The 24,470-nt window shown below is 33.7% G+C and overlaps 2 protein-coding genes across 2 annotated transcripts; one reads left to right on the plus strand and one right to left on the minus strand.

Annotated features, from left to right (window-relative positions):
* Window positions 1-210: 210 nt before the first annotated feature.
* LOC132752323 (large ribosomal subunit protein mL64-like) lies at window positions 211-8,784 on the minus strand. The gene is made up of 3 exons (XM_060742633.1): window positions 8,436-8,784; window positions 2,553-2,697; window positions 211-759 (listed from the first exon to the last, which is right to left on the minus strand). Exons 1-3 carry the CDS (start codon window positions 8,752-8,754, stop codon window positions 450-452), a joined length of 774 nt encoding a protein of 257 aa, XP_060598616.1. The 5' UTR covers window positions 8,755-8,784; the 3' UTR covers window positions 211-449.
* A 170-nt stretch (window positions 8,785-8,954) lies between these two features.
* Window positions 8,955-23,954, plus strand: LOC132752322 (minor histocompatibility antigen H13-like). Its single transcript, XM_060742632.1, has 10 exons — window positions 8,955-9,182; window positions 13,547-13,645; window positions 15,023-15,105; window positions 16,141-16,229; window positions 17,430-17,515; window positions 18,407-18,590; window positions 19,079-19,199; window positions 19,670-19,772; window positions 21,175-21,260; window positions 21,896-23,954. The coding sequence occupies exons 1-10, from the start codon at window positions 8,994-8,996 to the stop codon at window positions 21,981-21,983; spliced, it is 1,128 nt and encodes a 375-aa protein (XP_060598615.1). The 5' UTR covers window positions 8,955-8,993; the 3' UTR covers window positions 21,984-23,954.
* Window positions 23,955-24,470: the final 516 nt, after the last annotated feature.

The raw sequence follows: 24,470 nt of genomic DNA on the forward strand, positions 1-24,470 counted from the left end.
TCTTTTTACTTGTTGCACTAAGCTGTTAATTCTGTCACTTCCAGCAATTTATCTATGGTTTATATAATGTGATGGGTGATGGTATTATGTTTACATTAGGAGTCAGAGCTATTACCTTTGGCATTGCACAGAAGTCACTTTTAATTTAGGAAACATGTGCATCATTTTTTATCACATCATAAAGTATATTAGAACAGTAAAAGGTAGACACTGATTTTTTATCTTTTATTTTGGTCATTGAAAAACATCAGAATAACCTTAAAAGTAAATCTGTATACAAGGAAACATTAAGTTTGAACCTTAAAGTTATGCCACTTTTGATATTTTTATCTTATGTATTTACAATCACTAGTATAATAGCACTGTCTGTTTCATTTTTATGGTACACATTTCCCTATTTTACAGAAAGTAAACAAACACTTGAACATGAACACAACACAAAATGAAAATCAATTTTCTAATTTTGACTTCACTTCGTTTTCTAAATCTTGTTTTAAACGCTGGAAACTTGATGCTTTCTTTTCCTCTTTCTTTTGTTTTGCTTTCATGTCTTTGAGTTCTTCACTTTTTATACGTTTAAACTGCTTAAATTGTTTGGAGTCTGGAGTAGCATTGAACCCGTACTGCAGCTTAAACTCATCCAGAAGTTCCTCAGTTTTATCTCTCTTTCGTTGGTCTTCTTCAGACTTCTTCTGCTTGTTAATGTGATTTTTCAATAAACCATTCATGCCAGCCATTGCTTTCTCTATCTTCTCATACCTTAAATATATAATATGTAAAATAATATACGGTAGCTCTAAAAATCTTCTCATACCTTTAATATATAACATGTAAAATAAAACATGGTACCTAAAAAACAAACTGTACACAAATTATAAATATAACTGTGCATATGCCTCTAAAATACAAGCTATACATATACCTCTAATGTATTAACTGTACATAATACATTTGTTTTACCATTTTAAACATACAACATATTAATATACCATTTACATACAAGCTATATATATTACCACTAACATACAAAATGTGCTTATATCTCTAATATACAAATGGGAAAATGTACTTTATACAATGTATACCTTTCAAGTACATGTGTACATAAATTACTTTTTACATTTATATAAACTGTTGATATAAACAAGCTACATTTTATCATAACAAGACCTCTCAAAAGTTGAATCATGAATGCTTATAAATTTTAAATCAGTAATTTATTAATATAGCATTTAAAAAACTTTAAGATTACAAGGGCAACATTGTCGCAAAATACGCCCGTCACAAAATCTTTTGGCAGAGATAGTGGTGAACATATTAGAATCCCAATATGCTTGGAGGAGATATGCTCTGGACAAAATTTCTATATTTTTATTCATCTTTAATGACCTTGGCCTTGCATATATTAACCTAAATTACATGTTTCACACCAGTAGTTATGATAATAACCAGTTGTGTTTCAATAAATGATTACTAAGTGGTTCGAATACACATTGTCATATTTTTATCTGAACTTTGACCCCTATGTGTGACCCTGACCTTGGTTGCAGGGACCTGGATTTTGCATGCCACACTCTGCCTCACAATGGTAAACATTTGTGCCAAGTTATATTGAAATCCCTCAATACATGTAGAAGTTTTGCTGCAGACAAGTCTTTTTTCAATGACCTCTAAGTGTGACTTTGACCTAGAGACCTAGTTCATGTGCATGACACTGCTTCTCATAGAGGTGAACATTTGTATTAAGTTTCATTAGAACCCCTCTACATGTGTAGGAGATATGCTCTGAACAAAATCTCTATATTTTTATCATCTTTAGTGACCTTGACCTTGCATATATTAACATAAATCACATGTTTCACACCAGTAGTCACGATAATGACTCCCTCAATAAATGATGACGTTTTTCAATGGCCTCTAAGTGTGACCTTGACCTTTGACCTAGAGACCTGGTTCATGTGCGCGACACAGCTTCTGATAGAGTGTTATTATAAATCTGACCTGATATGCAACAGATGCAGTTTTAGTAATGAACATCTCTATCCAAGTTATTTCAAATTACAGTTTTGAGGTAAAAGAAAGTCTCAGAAAATAGGATTTTTACTACTAAAAAAGCCAGTATTTGATCAAATCATTGATAATCGTTATGTTTAAACATAGATGGACCTATATCATTACAAGTTGTTTGCGATCAAAGTCAAGGTCACCAAGATTAAAGACAGAGCTTTCTTCTTTTCATCATACATATATGATCCACTTCCTCAAGTGAATTACAGTCTCAGGAATTTGTCAGTCTGTAGGTCAGAGATTGATAATCAGTGAAATTACACATACACTTTGCACGGCTCATATACCGTAATGGGTGACTAAATCATGGTCGTTGTACGGACTAGACAGGGAGTCGCTACATGCAGACCATTTATATAGCAAATACTGTTCGGCGCACCACAAACTATGGTCACTAAAGACAGAACGTCGCTATATACAGGGGGTCACTAAGACAGTCTTTACTGTACTATAATTTTACTGGTTTATAGTAAACTCTTCATTACCTGAGTCTGTCAGCTTCTATTTCTGCAGCCTTTTTGTTTTCTAGGTCTTCTTTTATTTCTTGAAAAGACTTTGTCCAGTTCTTCTCTATATCCCACAGATCATTAAGTTCTGGTTTGCTTGGAAACATAATACCAGGGTTGATCCCTATGTAATAATTAAAGATACATGTACATAAACTTAATCAAAGGTAATCAAATAAATCTGGTAAAGTTCTCTTGATATGTTATATGTAACAAGAGATGTCAAGCAAGTGACAAATGCCCCCAAAAAGGTTTCTTAAGCATGCAGGTATTATGAAAAGAAAAGAGAATGAAAGTAACTGATTGCTTAATATTGTTCTTGTGAAATGAAGTGCTATTTATAGCAAACTTAACACCTTGGGACAAGATTCTTGGATGAGACAAAACATCTTGATGTGGTAGACATACATCTTGATGTGGTAGACATTTATGCTAAGTTATTTTAAAATCCTTCAATGCATGATAATGTTACAGTTTGGAAACTAATGTGTACCTACAACTCTTCTTATGAGCATAAATACCTTCAAACTATTAGTGTGACCTTGACCATGGAGGTTGGAACATGGGTCTTACACAAAACACTGCCCTCAATGCAGAACAAAGTTATAGTCTGGTCATGATTGTTGTGTAAGTGGGGACGGACAGACAGTCAGACATGAGCCTTAGCCATGACACATTGTCTTGATGTGGTAGACATTTGTGCCAAGTTATTTTAAAATCCTTCCATGCATGACAAAGTTACTGTCCTGACATGAATGTGTATCTTCAAACTCTTATCGAGAGAATGAGTACCTTCAAACTATACTATAAGTGTGACCTTGACCTTGAAGGTAGGGACAAGGGTCTTGAACGCGACATGTCTTAATGTGGTTGACATTTATGCATAGTTATTTTAAAATTCTTCAACGCATGACAAAGTAATTTAAGTTACAGTCCGGACACCAATGTGTGTATCTATAAAGTCTAATTATGATAAAAGTGAACTGGTGAAATGGTAGTGTGACCTTGACCTTTGAGGTAGGTACAAGATTCTTGGAGGTGACACAGCGTCTTGATGTGGTAGATATTTATGCCAAGTTATTCTAAAATCGATGTATGACAAAGTAACAGTCCGGAAACAAATGTGTGTACCTATAAACTCTTATTGGGATAAAGTGAAACTTCAAAATGTTAGTGTGACCTTGACCTTTAAAGTAGGGACTTGATTCTTGAACGCAACACATTGTCTTGATGTGTTAGACATTTATGCCAAGTTATAGTAAAATCCTTTGATGCATGACAAAGTAACAGCCCGGACACGAATGTGTGTACCTATTAACTCTAATTGTGATAAAGTGAACTTCAAAATGGTAGTGTGACCTTGACCTTTGAGGTAGGAATGTAATTCTTGGACGTGACACATAGGTCTTGATGTGATAAACATTTATTCCTAGTTATTTTGAAATCCTTTGATGCACAGGGTGTCCGTTTGACCCTTGAAATGACACTTTGACCCTTCAGGATTATAGCTGGAGGGTCAAATTTTGTTAAAATCATGGGGATTTGGCCTTGTAGTCGGTAAAACTTAGTCAATGACCCTCAGGATTTCATGGCTAGTGAACACCCTGATGCATGACAAAGTTACAGTCTGGACACAAATGTGTGTACCTATTAACTCTATTTGTGATGTGAAACTTCAAAATGTAAGTGTGACCTTGACCTTTGAGGTAGGGATGTGGTTCTTGGATGCGACACATCGTCTTGATGTGGTAGACATTTGTGCCAAGCTATTTCAAAATCCCTCCATGTATGACAAAGTTACAGTCCGGACACGAATGAAGTGGGGACGCACAGACAGACAGTGAGACTTTGTATATCACTTTTCCTCAATGAATGTAGTCACTGAACAGAAAAGTACAAATAATTTGTACTTTTCTGTTCAGTGACTACATTCATTTGAAATAATAAAGGAAATAGTAAAGATAAACAAAATTCAAACTTTAAAATGTCTAAAAAAAGGTTTTAAACACTAGCTACAATATACTTGCAGTGCAATGATGAAGTCAAATAGACAATAATAATTAAAATTTTAGCACTACCGATTTTTTCCTTTAAGTGAATTGAGACAAAATGTTAAAGAGCATTTAACAAGAACTGTCACCCAAGTGATGAATGCCCCCGAAAAGGTTTCTGAAGCATGCAGGTTTTTTGACAAAGTTACAGTCTGGACATGATTGTTGTGTAAGTGGGGACACACGGACAGACAGACATGAGCCTTAGCCGCGACACATTGTCTTGATGTGGTAGACATTTGTGCCAAGTTATTTTAAAATCCTTCCATGCATGACAAACTTACAGTCCGGACATGAATGTGAATCTTCAAACTCTTCTCGGGTGAATGAGTACCTTCAAACTATAAGTGTGACCTTGACCTTGAAGTTAGGGACATGGGTCTTTGTCGCGACATGTTGTCTTGATGTGGTAGACATTCATGCCTAGTTATTTTAAAATCCTTTGATGCATGGCAAAAACAGGCTGATGAAAATGACCTATCGGGCTTATGACATAAAAAAATCATATTTCTAGAAAATAAATGAATATGTTTCTTTCTAACTTGTTTTGTTTATTAAGCATTTATGTATGATACAAATCATATTAAAAATATGTTTTAATATCTTAGAATTATTTCACTTTTTCCCATTTATAGGAGACAAAGTATTTGAAGTTCATAAAAAGTATTTTGTTATGTAAAATTCTTAATAAAAATGTGTCCAACAACTTAATTTTGCTCAATATCATTGCGCCTGTACCTTTATTCTATGTATTTGGATTAAATATTCTGTTTCTGGCATAAAATTTATATTTTGACAATTCTTTGACGGTGAACATTATACATTGAAGTTTTCTCTAAAAACTGAATGAAATGTATGCTGGCAGGTGTTTGCGCAATGAATTAGAGCATAAAGAAGTTATTTAACTTATTAAGGCTATTTTGTTTTATACTTTGCAATTGCATATGTAACATTTTTTAAGGACTTCAAAAAATTATGGGTAATAAAAAAAATGAACAAGAGGGCCATGATGGCCCTGAGGTCGCTCACCTGTATATAGGCCCCCGGAACGGGGCCAGTTTAAACCCCAGGGCTTTTATTTGAACAAACCTGGAAGACAACCATAAGAAGATGTTTCATGCTAAATATCTGAGCTCTAACTCATTGGGTTTTTTTAAAAGAAGATTTTTATGTTTTTACTATACAAATAGTAAAGTTTTTTCTTTCGGTTGCCATGGCAACCAGAGTTCTGCATGGAATTAAATTCTTTGAACAATTTTTAAAGGTGACCACCAAAGGAACATTCCTGTGAAGTTTGGATGAAATTGGCTTAGTGGTTTATGAGGAGATGTCATTTAAAGTAAAAGTTTACGGACGGACGGACGGACGACGGACGGACGCCGGACGAAAAGCGATCACAAAAGCTCACCCTGTCACTTTGTGACAGGTGAGCTAACAAGAGCTGTCCGTAAGACAGCGCGCTCGACTTTTTTATTGCTTGCCAATAAAAAAAGTTTTTGCAGTAAAAGGCAATACAAGAATCTCTGTATTTTTAAAGTGAACAATGGCCATGAGCATTAAGATATTTAGTGAAGAATTATTTTACTGAATTGTGTGATACCCTTGAACACTGCAGCAAAGTTTGAAATGTTTAAGTCAAAAGAGGGCTGGTAAGAAAGAAAAAAAAACTGAGTTGAGCCTTAAATAAATTTAATAGTATTAAACCCACTTTGAGAGAATAAGGTATTTTTACGTCACTCAGAACACCTTGGTAAATGACATAATAACATAATTTTTCAAGAAATCTATGCCAAGGAAGCAGTATATTTTTGTACAATCAGCATAATATATAGATTTGAATTTTTTTAGATTTTTTAAGTTTTTTAGTGCTTGCCTATAATACAAAACATTGACAGTTAAGGGCCATAATTCAAATAAAATCTTTGACAGAATTACCTTCTCCTGGACATGTTTGGGAATCATGATTGTAAACAAGTATTCCAACTTTCAAATTAATATCTCAAACAGTTCAGTCAAAAAGTGGACTGGTACTAAAAACTTAACCAAGATTCTAAGTCGATAAAAGGCCTTAATTTTTAAAACAAATCCTTGACAGAGTTACCTTCTCTTGCGTACAGATGGGGGTAATGATGTGAAATAGCATTAAAAGTTTCAAAGCAATATCTCAAAGGGTTAAGGCAATAAGTGGATTTTACCCATATTCAATGTATTTTCTAAGTCAAAAAGGGGCATAATTCTGTCAAAAACCTTGACAGAGTTATGTCCTCTTGTCTGTTGATGAAGGTCGTGATGGTAAAACAAGTATGGTCAGTTTCAAAGCAATACCTCCAATGGTTTTGAAATAAAGTGAGGTGGTACAAAAAACTTAACCAAGCTCAATACACTTTCTAAGTCAAAAAAGGGCCATAATTCTGTCAAAAACCTTGACAGAGTTATGTACTCTTGTCTGTAGATGGAGGTTATGATGGTGAACAAGTATGGTAAGTTTCAAAGCCATACTTGTAATACTTCTGAAATAAAGTAGGGTGGTACGAAAAACTTAACCAAGGTGTGACGCCGACGCCGACGCCGACGCCGGGGCGAGTAGGATAGCTCCCCTTTTCATAGAAAAGTCGAGCTAAAAAGGGGGTAAAATTCTCATAAAAGTGGCAGTTACCAAATATTTTTCAATCCTGTCTATGTCATATATTATGCTCAATAAACAAACAAAGTTTAAAAGAAACATATTCATTATTTTTCTAGAAATGTATTTTTTGTCATAAGCCCGATGAATGACAGACTATTCTCTCCCTTACCAGTTCCTCCACCTGGCCGTTCTCCCCCAAACCATTTCCTCCCCTGACGGTTCTCTCCCAAATTTGAAATATGCAGACAGTTCTCCCCCCAATTTTTTTTTGGTTATATTTTTGTCTTACTCTCATAATATTTCTTAAGGAAGATTATTAAAGAATGTGTTTGATATTTAGTTCATTTTATGTTTATCTGAAAAGTGTTTGTAAATTTAACACCTATTTCAGGTATTTTAATCCTATCAACACCTTCATTGTTAGAGCAGTGTAAGAAATTAGGATTTGAATCCACTAGGCTTGCCGGACTACCGGATTGGAATTTTCACTAGCCCAAAGGACATTTCACTAGCACGATTCATTTGTTCAAAACAGTTTTTTATATTGCCTCTGAAAATACAGTAGCCTGGTCGGGCTTGTTACTGTGAAAAGTTGGTAGCCCAAGGAGAAATTTAGTAGTCAGGGGCTATAGGACTACTGCTAATTTCGAACACTGTTAGAGGTTAAGATTATTGGACAGTGATTGATATACAACTGTAATTATGTTAAGGTTTAGTGATATTCATTCATTTATTAAATAGCGAATAAGGTGATAACGAGTATTTTCCAGAAAATAAATAAGTAACAACTGATATGCAGTCACATTTCACATTTACTTTTATATAATAATAATTAACTAATATGCTAAAAATATCCGTTTTTCTAATTTATATCAATTAATAATAAACTTATCCATTTATGAAACATCTAAATACTTCAATAAAATATTATTTTCTCTAACTTATATCAATTAATAATAAACTTACCATTTATTTAACATCTAACCAATATCTAATCAATAATAATGTATTAATGAAAATAAAAATGCGGAGGAACTGTCTGCTTATTTGCAAATAAGCAGACGGTTCTCCCCCAAAATAGGGAGAGAATTGTCAGGGGAGGAACTGGTAAGGGAGAGAATAGCCGATCGGGCATTTTCACCAGCCTGCTAAACTTCAAGGTTCGTCTGCAGATAGACCTAATACCTGATTCATGGCCATACTCGGCATACAGTCTCCTTAATTTATTTCGTTTCTTCCCCTTGTAACCGTTCTTAAATATAACTTCAAGTCCAGGCATTTTTCCATAATGTTTCATTTTCTGAGGTCGAGTTAGTCCAGAGCAATCCCTAATCTTCGCGAGTTTTTTCTCTAATTCTTCTTCATCTATATCATAATCTAGGATATAATCGTCACTGTTAGTAAATACGAATCTACAATTTGAATTTATCTGTAGGGGAAATAGTCTTCCTGAAATGTTTATAAGTTGTCCTCTAAATTTTGTGAGACACATGGGGGCTGCCATTTTTTCGAGGTCTAAATTTCAACCAATGAAGTATCTTGTTACTCATTGTATTGTCCAATCACTGATAGCTTTATGTTTTATTTATTGACACGTATAATTGACTGGTCCAACATTGAAAGTCTTAGTTGTACGGAAGCTTGAAAATTTTGCTACTCGAAAAGGACACGTATTTTCAAACGTTCTTCGATCCAGAGTGACAGTTAATTTTGAATCAGTCTTTCATCAAGTTAGACGTCAACATGGCAGACACAGCTACAGAGATGCCGGTAGTAAATGAAACTGTTAATGCAACAGCAGAAAATGTCACCGCTAAAATTCCAGCAACTCCGGAGGGAATGTTTGTGGCATATAGTAGTCTTGTTATCATGGCTTTAATTCCAATATTTCTTGGTTCATTCCGTTCAGTCAGATACCATAAGGAGCAAAAAGTAAGTTCTCAATATTGTCATGATTGTTGATTAAGTTTAATGATGTCAACACATATGTGGCAGTTTATATATTCAGAAATAAAATTGGATTAAGGAAATAATTAGTTTAAATGGCACGAAATTGGTCCGGCATTTTTTGCACTTTTTATATCATCAGAGAGCAGCTGCTGATTAAATTACGAATGCAAGGAAATAAATAACACTGCATCTGAAAACCTTTACAAATGTCATAATTGTTTTATAGGTTTTTGAAACCAGGTTTATAAATTTTTACCAACCATATTTTGCAATTATCATTTGTGACTATACGAATCGGGGTCAGCTCGGCCCTAAAAACGTACTCGGCCCCAGAGTCAGCTCGGCCCCATTCCAACTTAGCCCATAATTATTTGTTATTGGTAATGATTACTTTTATTAGCGAGCTCGACGAGCTGGCCCGAAGGGCCTGCTCGCAAAGCGAGCTTTACAGTAACGCGAGTACCTGCTAAGTGATGGTTTTGAAAACTTTCGTCCGAAGTACCGAATTGGACACATCGCAACTTTTCGAATTTAAAGATAACGATAAAAACTGAGGAATTCTGACTGAAAACGGATGTGTAGACTGGTCACCCGCGCACGTCTATGGGAACCATAATTGGACATGGAACCAGAATAACGGAAGCTGTGTATAAAATATCGAATGACAGTTTTAAAACAGAAAATGTAAAATGAAAATTGAAGGCACCATTTTGTTTGAAAAATCTGATAAATGAAAACAATTTTTTGTCGAATTTTGTTGTGAAAACTATCTAGAATGAAAGAAAATGGTCTAACTAAGAAAACAAATCCGAACACCAATATCTTTTATTCAGTCGTTAACGCTGTACAGACGTTTAAAGTATTGTTTACGTGACGTCACAATGTAGCGCCAAACAGCATGTGCAAAACAATCAAATCAAGTACGCTATTTTAATGTCGCAAACGTTTTAAGTTTTACATTTATTTCACTTTAAATAGCGAGCTCGACGAGCTGGCCCGAAGGGCCTACTCGCAAAGCGAGCTTTACGGTAACGCGAGTACTGCTAAGTGATGGTTTTGAAAAACTTTCGTCCGAAGTACCGAATTGGACACATCGCAACTTTTCGAATTAAAGATAACGATAAAAACTGAGGAATTCTGACTGAAAACGGATGTGTAGACTGGTCACCGCGCACTTCTATGGGAACCATAATTAGACAGGGAACCAGAATAACGGAAGCTGTGTATAAAATATCAATGACAGTTTTAAAACGGAAAATGTAAAATGAAAATTAAACGATTATTTTAACCGACTTTTCCCGTACATAGGTTTTGCCGGATTTCATTAAATGTACATTTACCTCATTTTTTTTTCAAAAACAAACAAAACTTCTAAACTATCGTATAAACAAAAAGGCCCGACAACAATGCACTCGCCTTTCTCATTATCTCCCTGTGTATTTTAACATTGAGGGCGCCATATTTTGTTTGAAAAATCTGATAAATCCAAACAATTTTTTTGTCGAATTGTGATGTGAAAACTTTCTAGAATGAAAGAAAATGGTCTAACTAAGAAAATGAATCCGAACACCAATATCTTTTATTCAGTCGTTAACGCTGTACAGACGTTTAAAGTATTGTTTACGTGACGTCACAATGTAGCGCCAAACAGCACGTGCAAAACAATCAAATCAAGTACGCTATTTTAATGTCGCAAACGTTTTAAGTTTTACATTTATTTCACTTTAAATAGCGAGCTCGACGAGCTGGCCCGAAGGGCCTGCTCGCAAAGCGAGCTTTACGGTAACGCGAGTACCTGCTAAGTGATGGTTTTGAAAACTTTCGTCCGAAGTACCGAATTGGACACATCGCAACTTTTCGAATTTAAAGATAACGATAAAAACTGAGGAATTCTGACTGAAAACGGATGTGTAGACTGGTCACCCGCGCACTTCTATGGGAACCATAATTGGACAGGGAACCAGAATAACGGAAGCTGTGTATAAAATATCGAATGACAGTTTTAAAACGGAAAATGTAAAATGAAAATTAAACGATTATTTTAACCGACTTTTCCCGTACATAGGTTTTGCCGGATTTCATTAAATGTACATTTACCTCATTTTTTTTCAAAAACAAACAAAACATTCTAACACTATCGTATAAACAAAAAGGCCCGACAACAATGCACTCGCCTTTCTCATTATCTCCCTGTGTATTTTAACATTGAGGGCGCCATATTTTGTTTGAAAAATCTGATAAATCCAAACAATTTTTTGTCGAATTGTGATGTGAAAACTTTCTAGAATGAAAGAAAATGGTCTAACTAAGAAAATGAATCCGAACACCAATATCTTTTATTCAGTCGTTAACGCTGTACAGACGTTTAAAGTATTGTTTACGTGACGTCACAATGTAGCGCCAAACAGCACGTGCAAAACAATCAAATCAAGTACGCTATTTTAATGTCGCAAACGTGTTAAGTTTTACATTTATTTCACTTTTAATAATCTTTATTTCGCTTGAAAAATTATAGAGTGAAATAAAATAAACAAACAAAGTTTTATCAACGTTTTCAAAATTCGTTATTCTCAAAATGTTTCTACACACGTAAGATTTAACGACAGGTTTTTTCATACCACTGGAACAGTCTTTATTTTTCATACCACTGGAACAGCCTTTAAAGAAACTCTGAGGCGAAAACAAATTTAACCACCCAAACATAAAGTCCAACATTATAATAATAATTATATTTTTTCTTGACATGTAAGAAAAAAAACAACAGAAAAAATAAAGGGGCGAAACCATATTTAACACAGTACGTGTGACGTCAAACGCACTCGTCACTGCATTTGTTTACAAACATTGGCCGATTCCTTCTTTCTTCCTGTAAATTATGGTAATTCACGTAGCACAAATGATAAAATACATTAACTATATTCATTTAATAGGAGGAACCAGAATAAACGAAAGCAGTGTATAAAATACCGAACGGAAAATTTAAAATAAAAACGAACGATTATTTCATACTATTTCAAGTTAAAAGTACACCGAGCTCGCTTTGAGGCTTTGCCTTTTTCATATTAGTTTTGATATGTTTTCATCATAACTTTCATGGTTTAATATTTTCACAGTGACAGACCTCTACTCAAGGATATTGAAAAGTTTTATTGATGAAAGTACCAATTTGTATGTGAATTTGTAAAGATAGAAAGAATTTACAATTTATATGCATGTTTTGCCTTCAAGATTTTTTGTGAAAAATATCTTTAAAACAGCATTGGTCGTATTAAAGAACAAACAGTAATATGAAATTATGTGCTACCTATGGCGCGGAAAGCTCTTATGAATTATGATTTTAGCATAACATGTTTAGTGTACATGTAAATGCAGGTATTTTGTACCGTAAACAAAACAAATAAATTGGTGGTGTTCAACCTATCATCAGGGTGCCCGAAAATCACCGAAAGTAAAGGGGGGCCACTGCGCATGCGTTGGCGTTTGGAAAATTCCGGCCGCCATTTTTGTTAATCTCTAATCACAGTTGTTGCTTTAACGTTATTCTTTAATGTGTTTATTCTCAAAAAGGATACATATTTATAATCGTTACTATAGTTTTATTAATGAAATGCATGTTTATTCTCTGATTTTGTACATCATTCTTTCACCGGAAGTGTTATTTAGCATGCATCTGCTAGTAATAGTCTGAACTATGTAGACGCTCATTAAAAGCACTCTGATATCTATATTTAGCTCAAAAGGATTTCAAAATGGCGGCGCCCAGTTAACTAAGGATTTTTTCACAGCTCATTAGGTTTAGGATATATATTTTTTGAAATTGATACGCGTCATACATGTTATCTAAGAGCGCTACAGCCCTCGCGGGGCCTTTGGCCCCGCTCGGACTTTCCGTGTATTAAAAACAAGTACATTTATTGTCACAAAAATTCAATCTAAAAACTCTATTTGTGCAATATTTAACATATATTGTCTTGATATCTCTTCTTAACAAAGATAATTTCAAACAATATGTACAGGTACACTGCCAACTTTTTCAATTTCTGTTTGTAAGTGATCCTGCTTCTGAATAACTTTATAGTAATTTACTCTTTAAAATTTTTATTAACTAAACAATCTATATCCTAATATATGTTTTTAATAAAGGGCCAAGTTGACCTGTGCCGAGTTGACCCGTGCCGTGTTGGTATAGGGCCAAGTTGACCCTTTACCTGACTATACAGTATCTAGTCCAAATTATAAGGAGCTTGAAATTTCTATCAATAATTGCTCTTAAGTCAGATTTTAAAAAAATCCATACCTGTATATAAAAAAAGGGAATGTGTTTTATGTTGTATATTTATTTTCAGGCCTCTGGGGAGAAGCCTGAAACAATGTCCAGTAAAGATGCAGCTATGTTCCCCATCATTGCCAGCTGTACATTGTTTGGCATTTATGTTGTGTTCCAGGTAAGTTTTCTATATCATTCTTAATTCATAGTCTGCTGATGGCTACAAAACCTACCCATGCAGCCAGGGCAGATCATGGTCTGCACTGTTCACTATTCACTCAGTACCTATTTTGAATTTTTTGCTAAAATGATGATTGGTTTTGTCCTAATAGAATAATGACAAGACCAATTACAATATTGAGTGGTGTTAAAATTTAGCAGACAACTCTCTAAACTTTAATAATTCTGATATCAAAAAATGCATTTCTATTACTTCAAAAGCAGTTGTTTTTAGGTTGCAAAGTAATATGTTGGTTTTAGGTGCATCAAGAAATGTTTGGCCATATTATTTTTGTCTGCTGGTCGAAACGAAAGGAAGTAATTGTTAACTGAATAAAATCAATATTTTCATTCAAAAAATTGAATTTTCTCCCCTGTGTTATACTTATCTTTTAATGATTAAAATTAGAGCGAGTGACCCTTGGCATAGAAAATTATTTCAAGGGTCGAAGGTGCAAATTTTCTCTCTGTATTTTATGCAATTACACTTTATATTGGCACCCCTTGTTTTTGAAAATTCCTTCTATTTTACTTGTTCACCCCTATTTTTGAATTTCTAGAATAGACACTGAAGATGATCATCTTTGATGTGTCTAGTTGTGTCGCCTCTACGGAGTAGTGGCGACATATAGGGATCACTTCTCCGTCGTCTGTCTGTCCGTCCATCCGTCACAAAACTTGTCCAGTCTACTCCTCACAAACTACTGGTGCAATTTCATCCAAACTGTACAGGAATGATCAGTAATAAGTCTAGTTATGCATATTGTCGGCATTTTCTAGTTCAATGATTTTGTCAGTTATGGCCCTTTAATAATTTATATTTTTAAAGTTTGTCCAGACTACTCCTCCTATATCATCAATGCAATTTCAATGAAAATTTGCATGATTGATCTTTAGCTCAAGTCCTTGCACATATTGCACGGGTTTTCCGGTTGAATGATTTTTGGCTGAGTTATGGCCCTTTGATAAAAAGGTGTTTTTTTTCTGTGTGTTGTCAGATACGCAAAAGCTTGTCCGGACTACTCCTCATAAACTACTGGTGCAATTTTATCCAAACTTTACAGGAATGATCAGTACCAAGTCTAGTTGTGCACTGTACGTCTGTCTGTCCGTCTGTCACAAAATTTGTCCCAACATGAAATTGGCCATCATGAGGCGACACATGTGATTACTGATCGCTCTTGTTTTCAATACCAGTCTAGTAATTTACATTCCAAAGAAATGCTTAGTGACATAATGAATATATACAGATTGTTTAGCTATTATTTATCACTATATTGTTATACTAAGATCTCTCGTTAGATTTACTTATTTCAAACAAAATATTTATTTTCAGATATTCTCCAAAGAATACATCAACATGTTACTAGCTGTATACTTTTTCTTCCTAGGTGTGCTAGCTTTAGCTCACATTGCCAGGTAAATAAAATACAGTTCTGTATAATAATTATGTCTCCCCCACCTCGGGGGGAGACATATTGTTTTTGCCCTGTCCGTCCGTCCGTCCGTCAGTCCGTCCGTCCGTCCATTCTTCGTTTCCGGACGATAACTAGAGTTCCTTTTGACCTTCAGCCCTCAAACTTCATAGGATGATTGGTCTTATAGAGCAGATGATCCCTATTGTTTTTGGGGTCAGTAGGTCAAAGGTCAAGGTCACAGTGACCGTTGGTCAATTTCTCGTTTCCGGATGATAACTAGAGTTCCTTTTGACCTACAGCCCTCAAACTTCATAGGATGATTGGTCTTATAGAGCTGATGATCCCTATTGTTTTTGGGGTCAGTAGGTCAAAGGTCAAGGTCACACTGACCGTTGGTCAATTTCTCGTTTCCGGATGATAACTAGAGTTCCTTTAGACCTACAGACCTCAAAACTTCATAGGATGATTGGTCTTATTGAGCAGATGATCCCTATTGTTTTTGGGGTCAGTAGTTCAAAGGTCAAGGTCACAGTGACCGTTGGTCAATTTCTCGTTTCCGGATGATAACTAGAGTTCCTTTTGACCTACAGCCCTCAAACTTCATAGGATGATTGGTCTTATAGAGCAGATGATCCCTATTGTTTTTGGGGTCAGTAGGTCAAAGGTCAAGGTCACAGTGACCGTTGGTCAATTTCTCGTTTCCGGATGATAACTAGAGTTCCTTTTGACCTACAGCCCTCAAACTTCATAGGATGATTGGTCTTATAGAGCAGATGATCCCTATTATTTTTGGGGTCAGTAGGTCAAAGGTCAAGGTCACAGTGCAGTGGGGGAGACATGCGCTTTTTTACAAAAGCATCCTCTAGTTCTTAATTATAACATTTGATTAATTATATATAAACCTTTACAATGTTTATCTTTCCTGTATTCTCCATAGCAATCTGAAACAAATTAAGAAGTCTAAAAAATTGTTAGTTTTATTTTATAAAGTTATAAAGTATCTGTTAATGATTGAAATGTACATGTAATATTTCAGTCCTATCCTACACCCTCTGATTCCTCCATTGTTCCCTAACCAGGAGTATCACATGATCTTCACACAAGGTCCAGCTGAGAAGAAAGAAGGTTAGTATTTGTGAATATCATTATTAAAGCAAAAGTGGTTTTTAGCTAGACTATTCGCAGAATAATCGAGCTAATGCTGTCGCCCATTTGTCGGCGTCCCTGTGGTTAAGTTTTTGCATGTAAGCTGGTATCTCCATAACTACTTAAGGGAATGGATTGAAACTTCACACACTTGTTCTCTTTGATTATGTAAGATGATTGGCACAAGTCCCATAACTCTGTTTGCTTTTTTACATAATTATGCCCCTTTTTCGACTTAGAAATTCTTGGTTAAGTTTTTGCGTGTAAGCTGGTATCTCCATTACTACTGAAGGGAATGGATTGAAAGTTCACACTCTTGTTGTCTGTGATTATCTAAGATGATTGGCACAAGTCCCATAACTCTGATTTACTTTTTTGCATAATTATGCCCCTTTTTCGACTTAGAAAGTCTTGGTTAAGTTTTTGCGTGTAAGCTGGTATCTCCATAACTACTGAAGGGAATGGATTGAAACTTCACACACTTGTTTTCTGTGATTATCTAAGATGAATGGCACAAGTCCCATAACTCTAAATTTGCTTTTTTGCATAATTATGCCCCTTTTTTGACTTAGAAATTCTAGGTAAATTTTTGCTTGGTAGACGATATCTCCATAACTACTGAAGGGTTTGTACCTTTGCGGACAATTTAATGTATTCATATAGGTAAGCATTATTATACTCAATGAAACATCCTTGTGACAACTTTTCGAATAGTCGAGCGTTACTGTGTTATTGTTTGTTCTCATTCCTTATGTATTAAAGTAGACCATTTTATTCCTGATTAGAAATAAAAGCTTTGGTGTACTTAAGCTTCACAAGAAGATTGTATTTGGGTTTAGTTTTTGGACCCACAGCTTCTAAGTAGCCTTGGATGAGTGCCTATATATAAATTAGAAACTTGTTCTTTTTTAATCAGGTATTTTTATATTTTAAACTCAATGCAGGAAAAATCCTAACTCACAGTTGTTTCTTCTGGAAAAGGAGATGATATGGAGTATAACACTAAATGATAAGAACCAGTTCTCTCTAATGTAAGCATTGATAGGCCTGTATAATTGTGTAGACTTGAGCACATTTATAAAGATTGGTATAAATATTGAGCTATATGTTTATATTGCAAAGTGTATAAGTTCATTTGGTAGCATATTGAATTGTATAAAATGTATGTTTTTGTTACAGAAATAGTAAACTGGAAGTTTGATAGGAAAGATCTTCTGGTGATTGCGCTTTCTGGAGTTGTAGGACTCTGGTATCTCATTAAGAAGGTAATTTAATGAATTATAATTAAGATACTGTTATATCAACTGGTTTACCACTTGTCCCTCACCGCTGTGGGTTCGAATCCCGACAGGGACTTTGGATTCTTTCATGTGAGGAAGCTATCCAGCTAGCTTACGGAACGTCGGTGGTTCTACTCAGGTGCCCGTTCGTGCCTGAAATAATGCACGGAAAGGCACCTAAGGACTTCCTCCACCAGTAAAGCTGGAACGTCCCGATATGACTTATACTGTGTTGATGTGACGTAAAACCCAAAACAAACAAAATATCAACTGGTTTAAAAAATTTATGTGAGGTTTGGTTGTTACTACTGACTTGTCAGGTCATGATTAATATGATTTTGAAATGAAATGATCATGACATGTGTTTATCAGTTATTTGTAAGTTAAATCCACATATTTTCAGAACAAATGAAAATTGTAGAAATTCAAGAAAACTAATGAATTGATTTAATAAATCTACATAAAAATTTATAAAGAATCTAAAACTTTTGTTTACTTTACAAACTGACATATTTCTGCATGTCTGTCAATTTCAGTTCATATATTTTTAATTAAAAACAAAAGGATGAATAGTGTATTGATATTCATAGCTAAAAACTTATACCCATGGTGAATTGCATGTATATGAGGGTAACTATTTATAAACCCTGCCAACAAACAAAACATATGAATTTTATATTGATGATCACTCATTTACTTAAAATCAAATTATTGAAGCAAATATTCAATATTTAAGTTTTTACACTAACTATACATGTATAGTTTAATAATTCTAATATAATATGATGAGTATACAATAATGAATGATAATGATGCGAACTTACTTTTATACTTATTTAAGCTATTTTTGATACTGAAGATCATGTATTTTTTCAGCACTGGGTAGCAAACAACTTGTTTGGCCTTGCATTTGCAGTAAATGGTATAGAGTTTCTGACTCTCAACAGTATTAGTACAGGCTGTATTCTACTTGGCGGCCTCTTTGTCTATGATGTATTCTGGGTGTTTGGAACCAATGTCATGGTTACAGTTGCAAAGTCGTTTGAGGCTCCAATCAAGTGTAAGCTTAATTAATTACAATGAAATATTTTGCCAGTACTGGTTTACTTATGATTTGTGTATTTATCTTATTATTTGATTTATAAAAATAAACGGAAACTCCTTGAAAAAGAGGGGTTTAACCCTTCAAAATGTTGGAGATTGAAAAATTTGTGCAGTAGATTTGTGTAAAGTTTGGTACCTTGCTTTCTTTAATACAATATTTAAGAAATTTGATTATCCTCTGTTGAAAAGAGTTGAAAAGAAAACATTTAAGTGTACATAAATGTATAATTGACTTTGATCTTTGTATATGTATATTCTATTCTTACTTAGATAGTAATACTGTTACATTTTGGCTACAAATATGAAGAAGAGATTTCAATTCATTCCCATGTAAATGATTTAAACTTACTTGATATAGAAATAATTGTGGTAATGTAAATTAAAAAATATGTGTGATAAGTTTCCTTGTCGATGTATGTGATGTATATGTATGTACGTTTTCAGTGGTGTTCCCTCAAGATCTGTTAGAGAATGGTCTAGATGCTAAAAATTTTGCCATGCTTGGTCTTGGTGATATAGTTATACCTGGAATCTTCATAGCTCTACTTCTTAGGTTTGACATCAGGTCAGTGCATCCAAAATTAACCTATTACAATTTATTGATATTTATCTATAGATATCTCATTTTTTCAATGTAAAAACTATTATCATGCCTGTAATTCTTTGCTTTCTTCAGAAGATGCCATTTAATTGATATTTGATATTCAGAAGTGAGTGAACCAAATCCTCTTACAGGTTTTTGTCAAAATCATTTAAAAAATTAACATCACAATTTTGTTCTGTTTTTCATTATTCTAAGAACAAAGTGATTCTGAAATTGAAATTATTCTTTCTTTTGAAAAACATATGAAATCTAGCTCTATAAACTGAAACTTTCAATTATTCTAATGTTCTGATTTATGTGATTATTTTTTATTACATCATTAACTGAGTATTTATTTATTTATTGATACATGTATTTATTACTGATACATTGAAATGAAAAGAACATTAATGTTGTTTGGCATTATTTTTAAAAATGGTTTCTTATTACAGCCAGAAGAAAGGCAGTCGTGTGTATTTCTATGCCAGTTTTCTAGCTTATTTCCTCGGGCTTCTCATGACCATTGTTGTCATGCATTTCTTCAAACATGCACAGGTATGTTATCTTAATTTGATTTACTTGAAATCAAGCTTAAATAAATATGTTTAAACTAATTTGATTTACAGTGTTAATTAAAGAGGAATGCATATCTTTGTTGGAGTGGTTTTGCTATAAGAATACTGTATTCCTAGAAATGTTCGCGGATACAATAGTTCGCGTTTTTCACAACGTCGGCATTTTCGCGGAGACAAACTTTCGCGGATATGTAGTAACCGCGAATTCCGCGAATGTTAAGTCGCTACGGCCTAAATTACAGTTTTTGGAGGCTACGTTTTTGATGCATGACCTTGCCTGTTGGGTGCTTTTAATTATTTTATTTTTTTTGACAAGTCGCGCCTAAAGCGCAACGTTACTCGATACATTTTCATCTATTGACTACTTTCATGTTTCCTTACCTTTTTCATTATGTGATTAAGTAAGATTTAGTCAGACACGTTATCTTTTATTCTCATTTGAATCATAACTGACTTTTTCTTCAAAATGTCGATACGTAATTTTTACACATTATCGGGCTGTACATCGCTTTCATTATAACAACATAACAGTTGTTTATCAATGTAGCACTTGATCGCTATTTTACTTTTAACAAAGGATTACACCTACTCCAAGCAAATAAAATCCAAGTCATTCAATGTTCACAAACTGTAAATGCGTTTGTCAACGCCGTAAATAACCGTCAATAAGCATGATAATTACTAATAATTGATACTTTCTTTTTCAGCGTGCAAACTAGTATCAAAAACATACATAAATAATTCTTTACACATTTCTATAGCCCCTGTGTTTTTATGGGTTTTTTGTATCAGTAGATTATAATAAATATTCTGCACTTTTTATGTTATGTTTAGGTTGAAGCTAGAAATGTTCGCGGATTTGTTATAAGTGACATATTCGCGGCTATAAAGATTCGCGGAATCATGCATATCGCGAAAAGCGCTAACTTAAAATGCGCGAAATCTTTTCTAGGAATACAGTAGTGATAAGCTGAAGTTTTCTGGTATAGAGCCAAACCATACTAGCATTGTTAAGGCATAAAAGACATTTATCAAAACTAAGGACTGGGTACCTTAATAGCTTCCTCACATGTAAGATCTCAACATTCATGGTAGAATTGGGACCTACAATATCGAGCAAATATTTCAAAGCTACCTTATAATTTCTTGGCCACAAATGCTGCTGGAAAATATTGTAAATCTACTAAAATATAAAGTAGCTTCAGTGTCTGACTCTTTTGCAGTTACCTCAATATAATACAAATCAAGTTTTGTTGATTTTCAGTGATGATTTATATGTTTTGGACATTGTTTAATGTACATATTACAATTGTCAAAGTAAATCATGGATATGTGTGACAGGTTTTCAAGCTGGTATAATATAAGATTATGATTTATTTCAGCCTGCCCTGTTATACCTGGTTCCAGCATGTATAGGTGTACCTGTTTTTGTTGCTCTTGTAAGAGGTGAAATCAAACCACTCTTCAGGTAATAACATTCTTCTTACTAGATCATCAGCTATAACATTTTTGTATGACATTACATTAATCAGTTGTGTTTAAAGTTTTGAAAAATTGATACAAGTTGGTTGGTCTGAGATATCCATAAGGGGTGGGGGTGCAATAAGTTCAAGGGATCAGATTTCTAAAACACTTGGATAGTTATTCATCTGTATTTAGCAATAACTATGCTCTGCCTATATCACTAGTATAGATCCAAGACAGACAGCATAAACTTGGTACATGTATTGTAACATAAAAATCATATAACATGATATTTCATGAACGTGACAATGAGCAGTCCCGTAAGGGCAAAGGCTAAATCGAGAATCATCTTGCATGATAGTGAGTTTCATTCCTACGAAGAATTCATATGCCCAACGGAAGTTATATTAAAAACTTCTTTTCATAGAAACTTGGGTGGTATGTTGTAACTTATGTTGTATATTCGAATTGCTTTTAGTCCAGGAACAGAATAGAGTAAAAGACTTACTTGAAAATTTCAGTATTGATCTGCAGATAGTTAAAATTAAGAAAATAAAAGATTGATATACAAGGAAAAATTTTCACATGTAATTTCTAAGAGTTTGAATTATATTATTTATACATAAATATTTGTTATAGTTATGAGGATCATCCTGAGGCAAAGACAGAGGGAGATGGTGAGAAGAAAGACAATGTTGCTGACAAGAAAACTAAGAAGGAGAAATGAGCGCAGTGTTACAACTCCTGGTGCTGGTCATAATTAAATAAATGATAATTTTGTTATAATGTAAGCTATTAATACAACAGCTGGTATATACCAGGTACCTGTTGTGCTTGTGCAAGTAGTAACAAGAAGGTGGCAACATTTTAACAGATTTATTTTTTAAATAATTGAAACAATGTGTTCAGGACTGTGAACTAAAGATTTGATACACATTTGTTGTTGCTATATGTTGAATACATGAGTTTCCTCTCTTTTCTGTGTTTTTATCTAATTCATTATGTCATTTTAAAGAAGTGTCTTAGTAAAAATGTATTTTTTTTATTTTTTAGAAATACCATTAATATTTATTCAGTGAACATTTTATAGTTTCTGAAATACAATTTGAAGTAATGAACTTATTCATTTGTAATGTTTTCATAGAAAAAATACGTTTGTACATGCATTTGTTAATGATAAAAATGCACTGTACATGTTCATAAAGGACCATTAATTGCTGAGTTAGCATTTTCTGTTGATGCTAGTGGTATAGCTGTAGTAAAACATTTTATGTATGTGTACTTCTTTTAAATATAGTAATCACTTGGAACCTATTTTTTGTACATGGGCTTTTTTTATCATATCATTATTGTTTGTTCATTCAAATTTAATTTCAGAATTGCTATGTATGTTGAATTGAAATATTTAAAAAAAAAAACATAGAAATTCTGGATTTTAATTAGAATCTCGACAGTTTTCTTGATACAGGTCGAGCAAAGTTCTCATTTTTAGCTTGAACAGATCACATTATGGCAGCCTGTGTTTTTACTTGTCTTTTATCTTATATTCATGAATGAAAGGACGAGTACTTGTTATTAACTATGTATGTCTGGTAAATGTTAATAACTTGGGTATTTTCTTTATTAATATATTCTTTAAACTTTATTGTTATATGTTAATGGCTGTCTTTTTCAATTTAAACACTGTTTATTTTAGGTATGTGTACGAATAGAATATTAGATTTGTGTAAGTTCATTACTGAATTTATTGAAATCATTATATAATAATATTGTGCTTGCCAGAGGCTGGCATAATATAATTTTATTCAACTTGTTCAATAAATTCAGTATTGAACTAAGTCTCATTCAGTATCATCTTATTTAATTGCTATAAAGAAGAAATTGTAGTCCAGTCTAGTAAAGTTGTTTGATAAAGCTTCATCCAGAATTTTTACTCACACCAATAGGTTATAAATGTTGTTGCAAAATGTACAAAGTTTCATCTCAGTATTGTTTGTTTGGTTATAATTTTTGTAATTCTTTTTTATCCACGATTCCAATATTTTCCGTGTTGAATATTGAAGACTTCTGTACCTGTTGATATTGGACACAAGAAATATACCTTACCCCTTCAACATTTAACAGACTTAATCAAATTTTTACCAATTATCTTCTATTTGTACTTCTGTTTAAACTAGTTTTCATTTTCCATGAGGGTTCTCCTTGTTTTCAAAATATCCAAGAGTATTTATTTAAATAAGATATAAACACTAGTGAATTATTTATTTGAAAGTTTAAAGATTTTCGTTTATCTAGTCCATATAAATAATTGTCATATCATATAAATTCAGTAGGTGTTACATTACACATTTAGTAAGTGCTATTCATTTAAAATAGTAATTTCAAAGAAAAACAGTTGTATTTGTATTCATCATTTATTATGTAAATATATGTATCTTTGTATTCATTTCTTTTTATTATAGCATTCAGAGTCGACCTTAAAACATTGTAAAACACAAAAGAAAAGTAACATACCACATTCATCAATGTCTCAACATTTAAATATTAAATTTATATTTTAAAACACCCGGTTTCATCATAGATGTATTTCATACAGTAAACACTGTAGCTAACTGTTGTAAATTAAGGCATGTATGTGCAATGAGATTTATTTAAATTATAAAAGATATTAATAGTTAAATAAAGAAGCATGACATCATATATTGTTAGTGTTGATTCTTGATGTCCTGGCAGTGACATTATCTTTACCTGTACATACACGACAAACAACTATCCTGGGCTTGAAACTGATGTGTTTGAGAGAGGCCAGCACAATCTGTCCTATTGCACATGATAAAGGTCACAAATGAGCCGCGTCATGACAAAACCAACATAATTGGTTTGCGACCAGCATGGATCCAGACAAGCCTGCGCATCCATGCAGGCTGATCAGGATCCATGCTGTTCGCTATCAGTTTCTCTACTTGTTATAGAGTTTGTAAGCGAACAGCACGGATCCTGATCAGACTGTGCGGATGCGCAGGCTGGTCTGGATCCATGCTGGTCGCAAACCAACTATGTTGGTTTTGTCGTGACACGGCTCAAATATTGATACACTTGTCAGCTAATTACAATACTTGTTTGTTGCTGATTATTGTGTCGCCTTGAAAAAAGAGGACATACAGGGTTTACTTTTATCGTCGTCGTTGTCAGCGTCCCCTTAAGCTTTTACGGA

The sequence above is a fragment of the Ruditapes philippinarum genome, unplaced genomic scaffold (assembly GCF_026571515.1).
Source record: "Ruditapes philippinarum isolate M1 unplaced genomic scaffold, ASM2657151v2 ctg606_1_1_1_1, whole genome shotgun sequence".
Taxonomy (NCBI): Eukaryota; Metazoa; Mollusca; class Bivalvia; order Venerida; family Veneridae; genus Ruditapes; species Ruditapes philippinarum.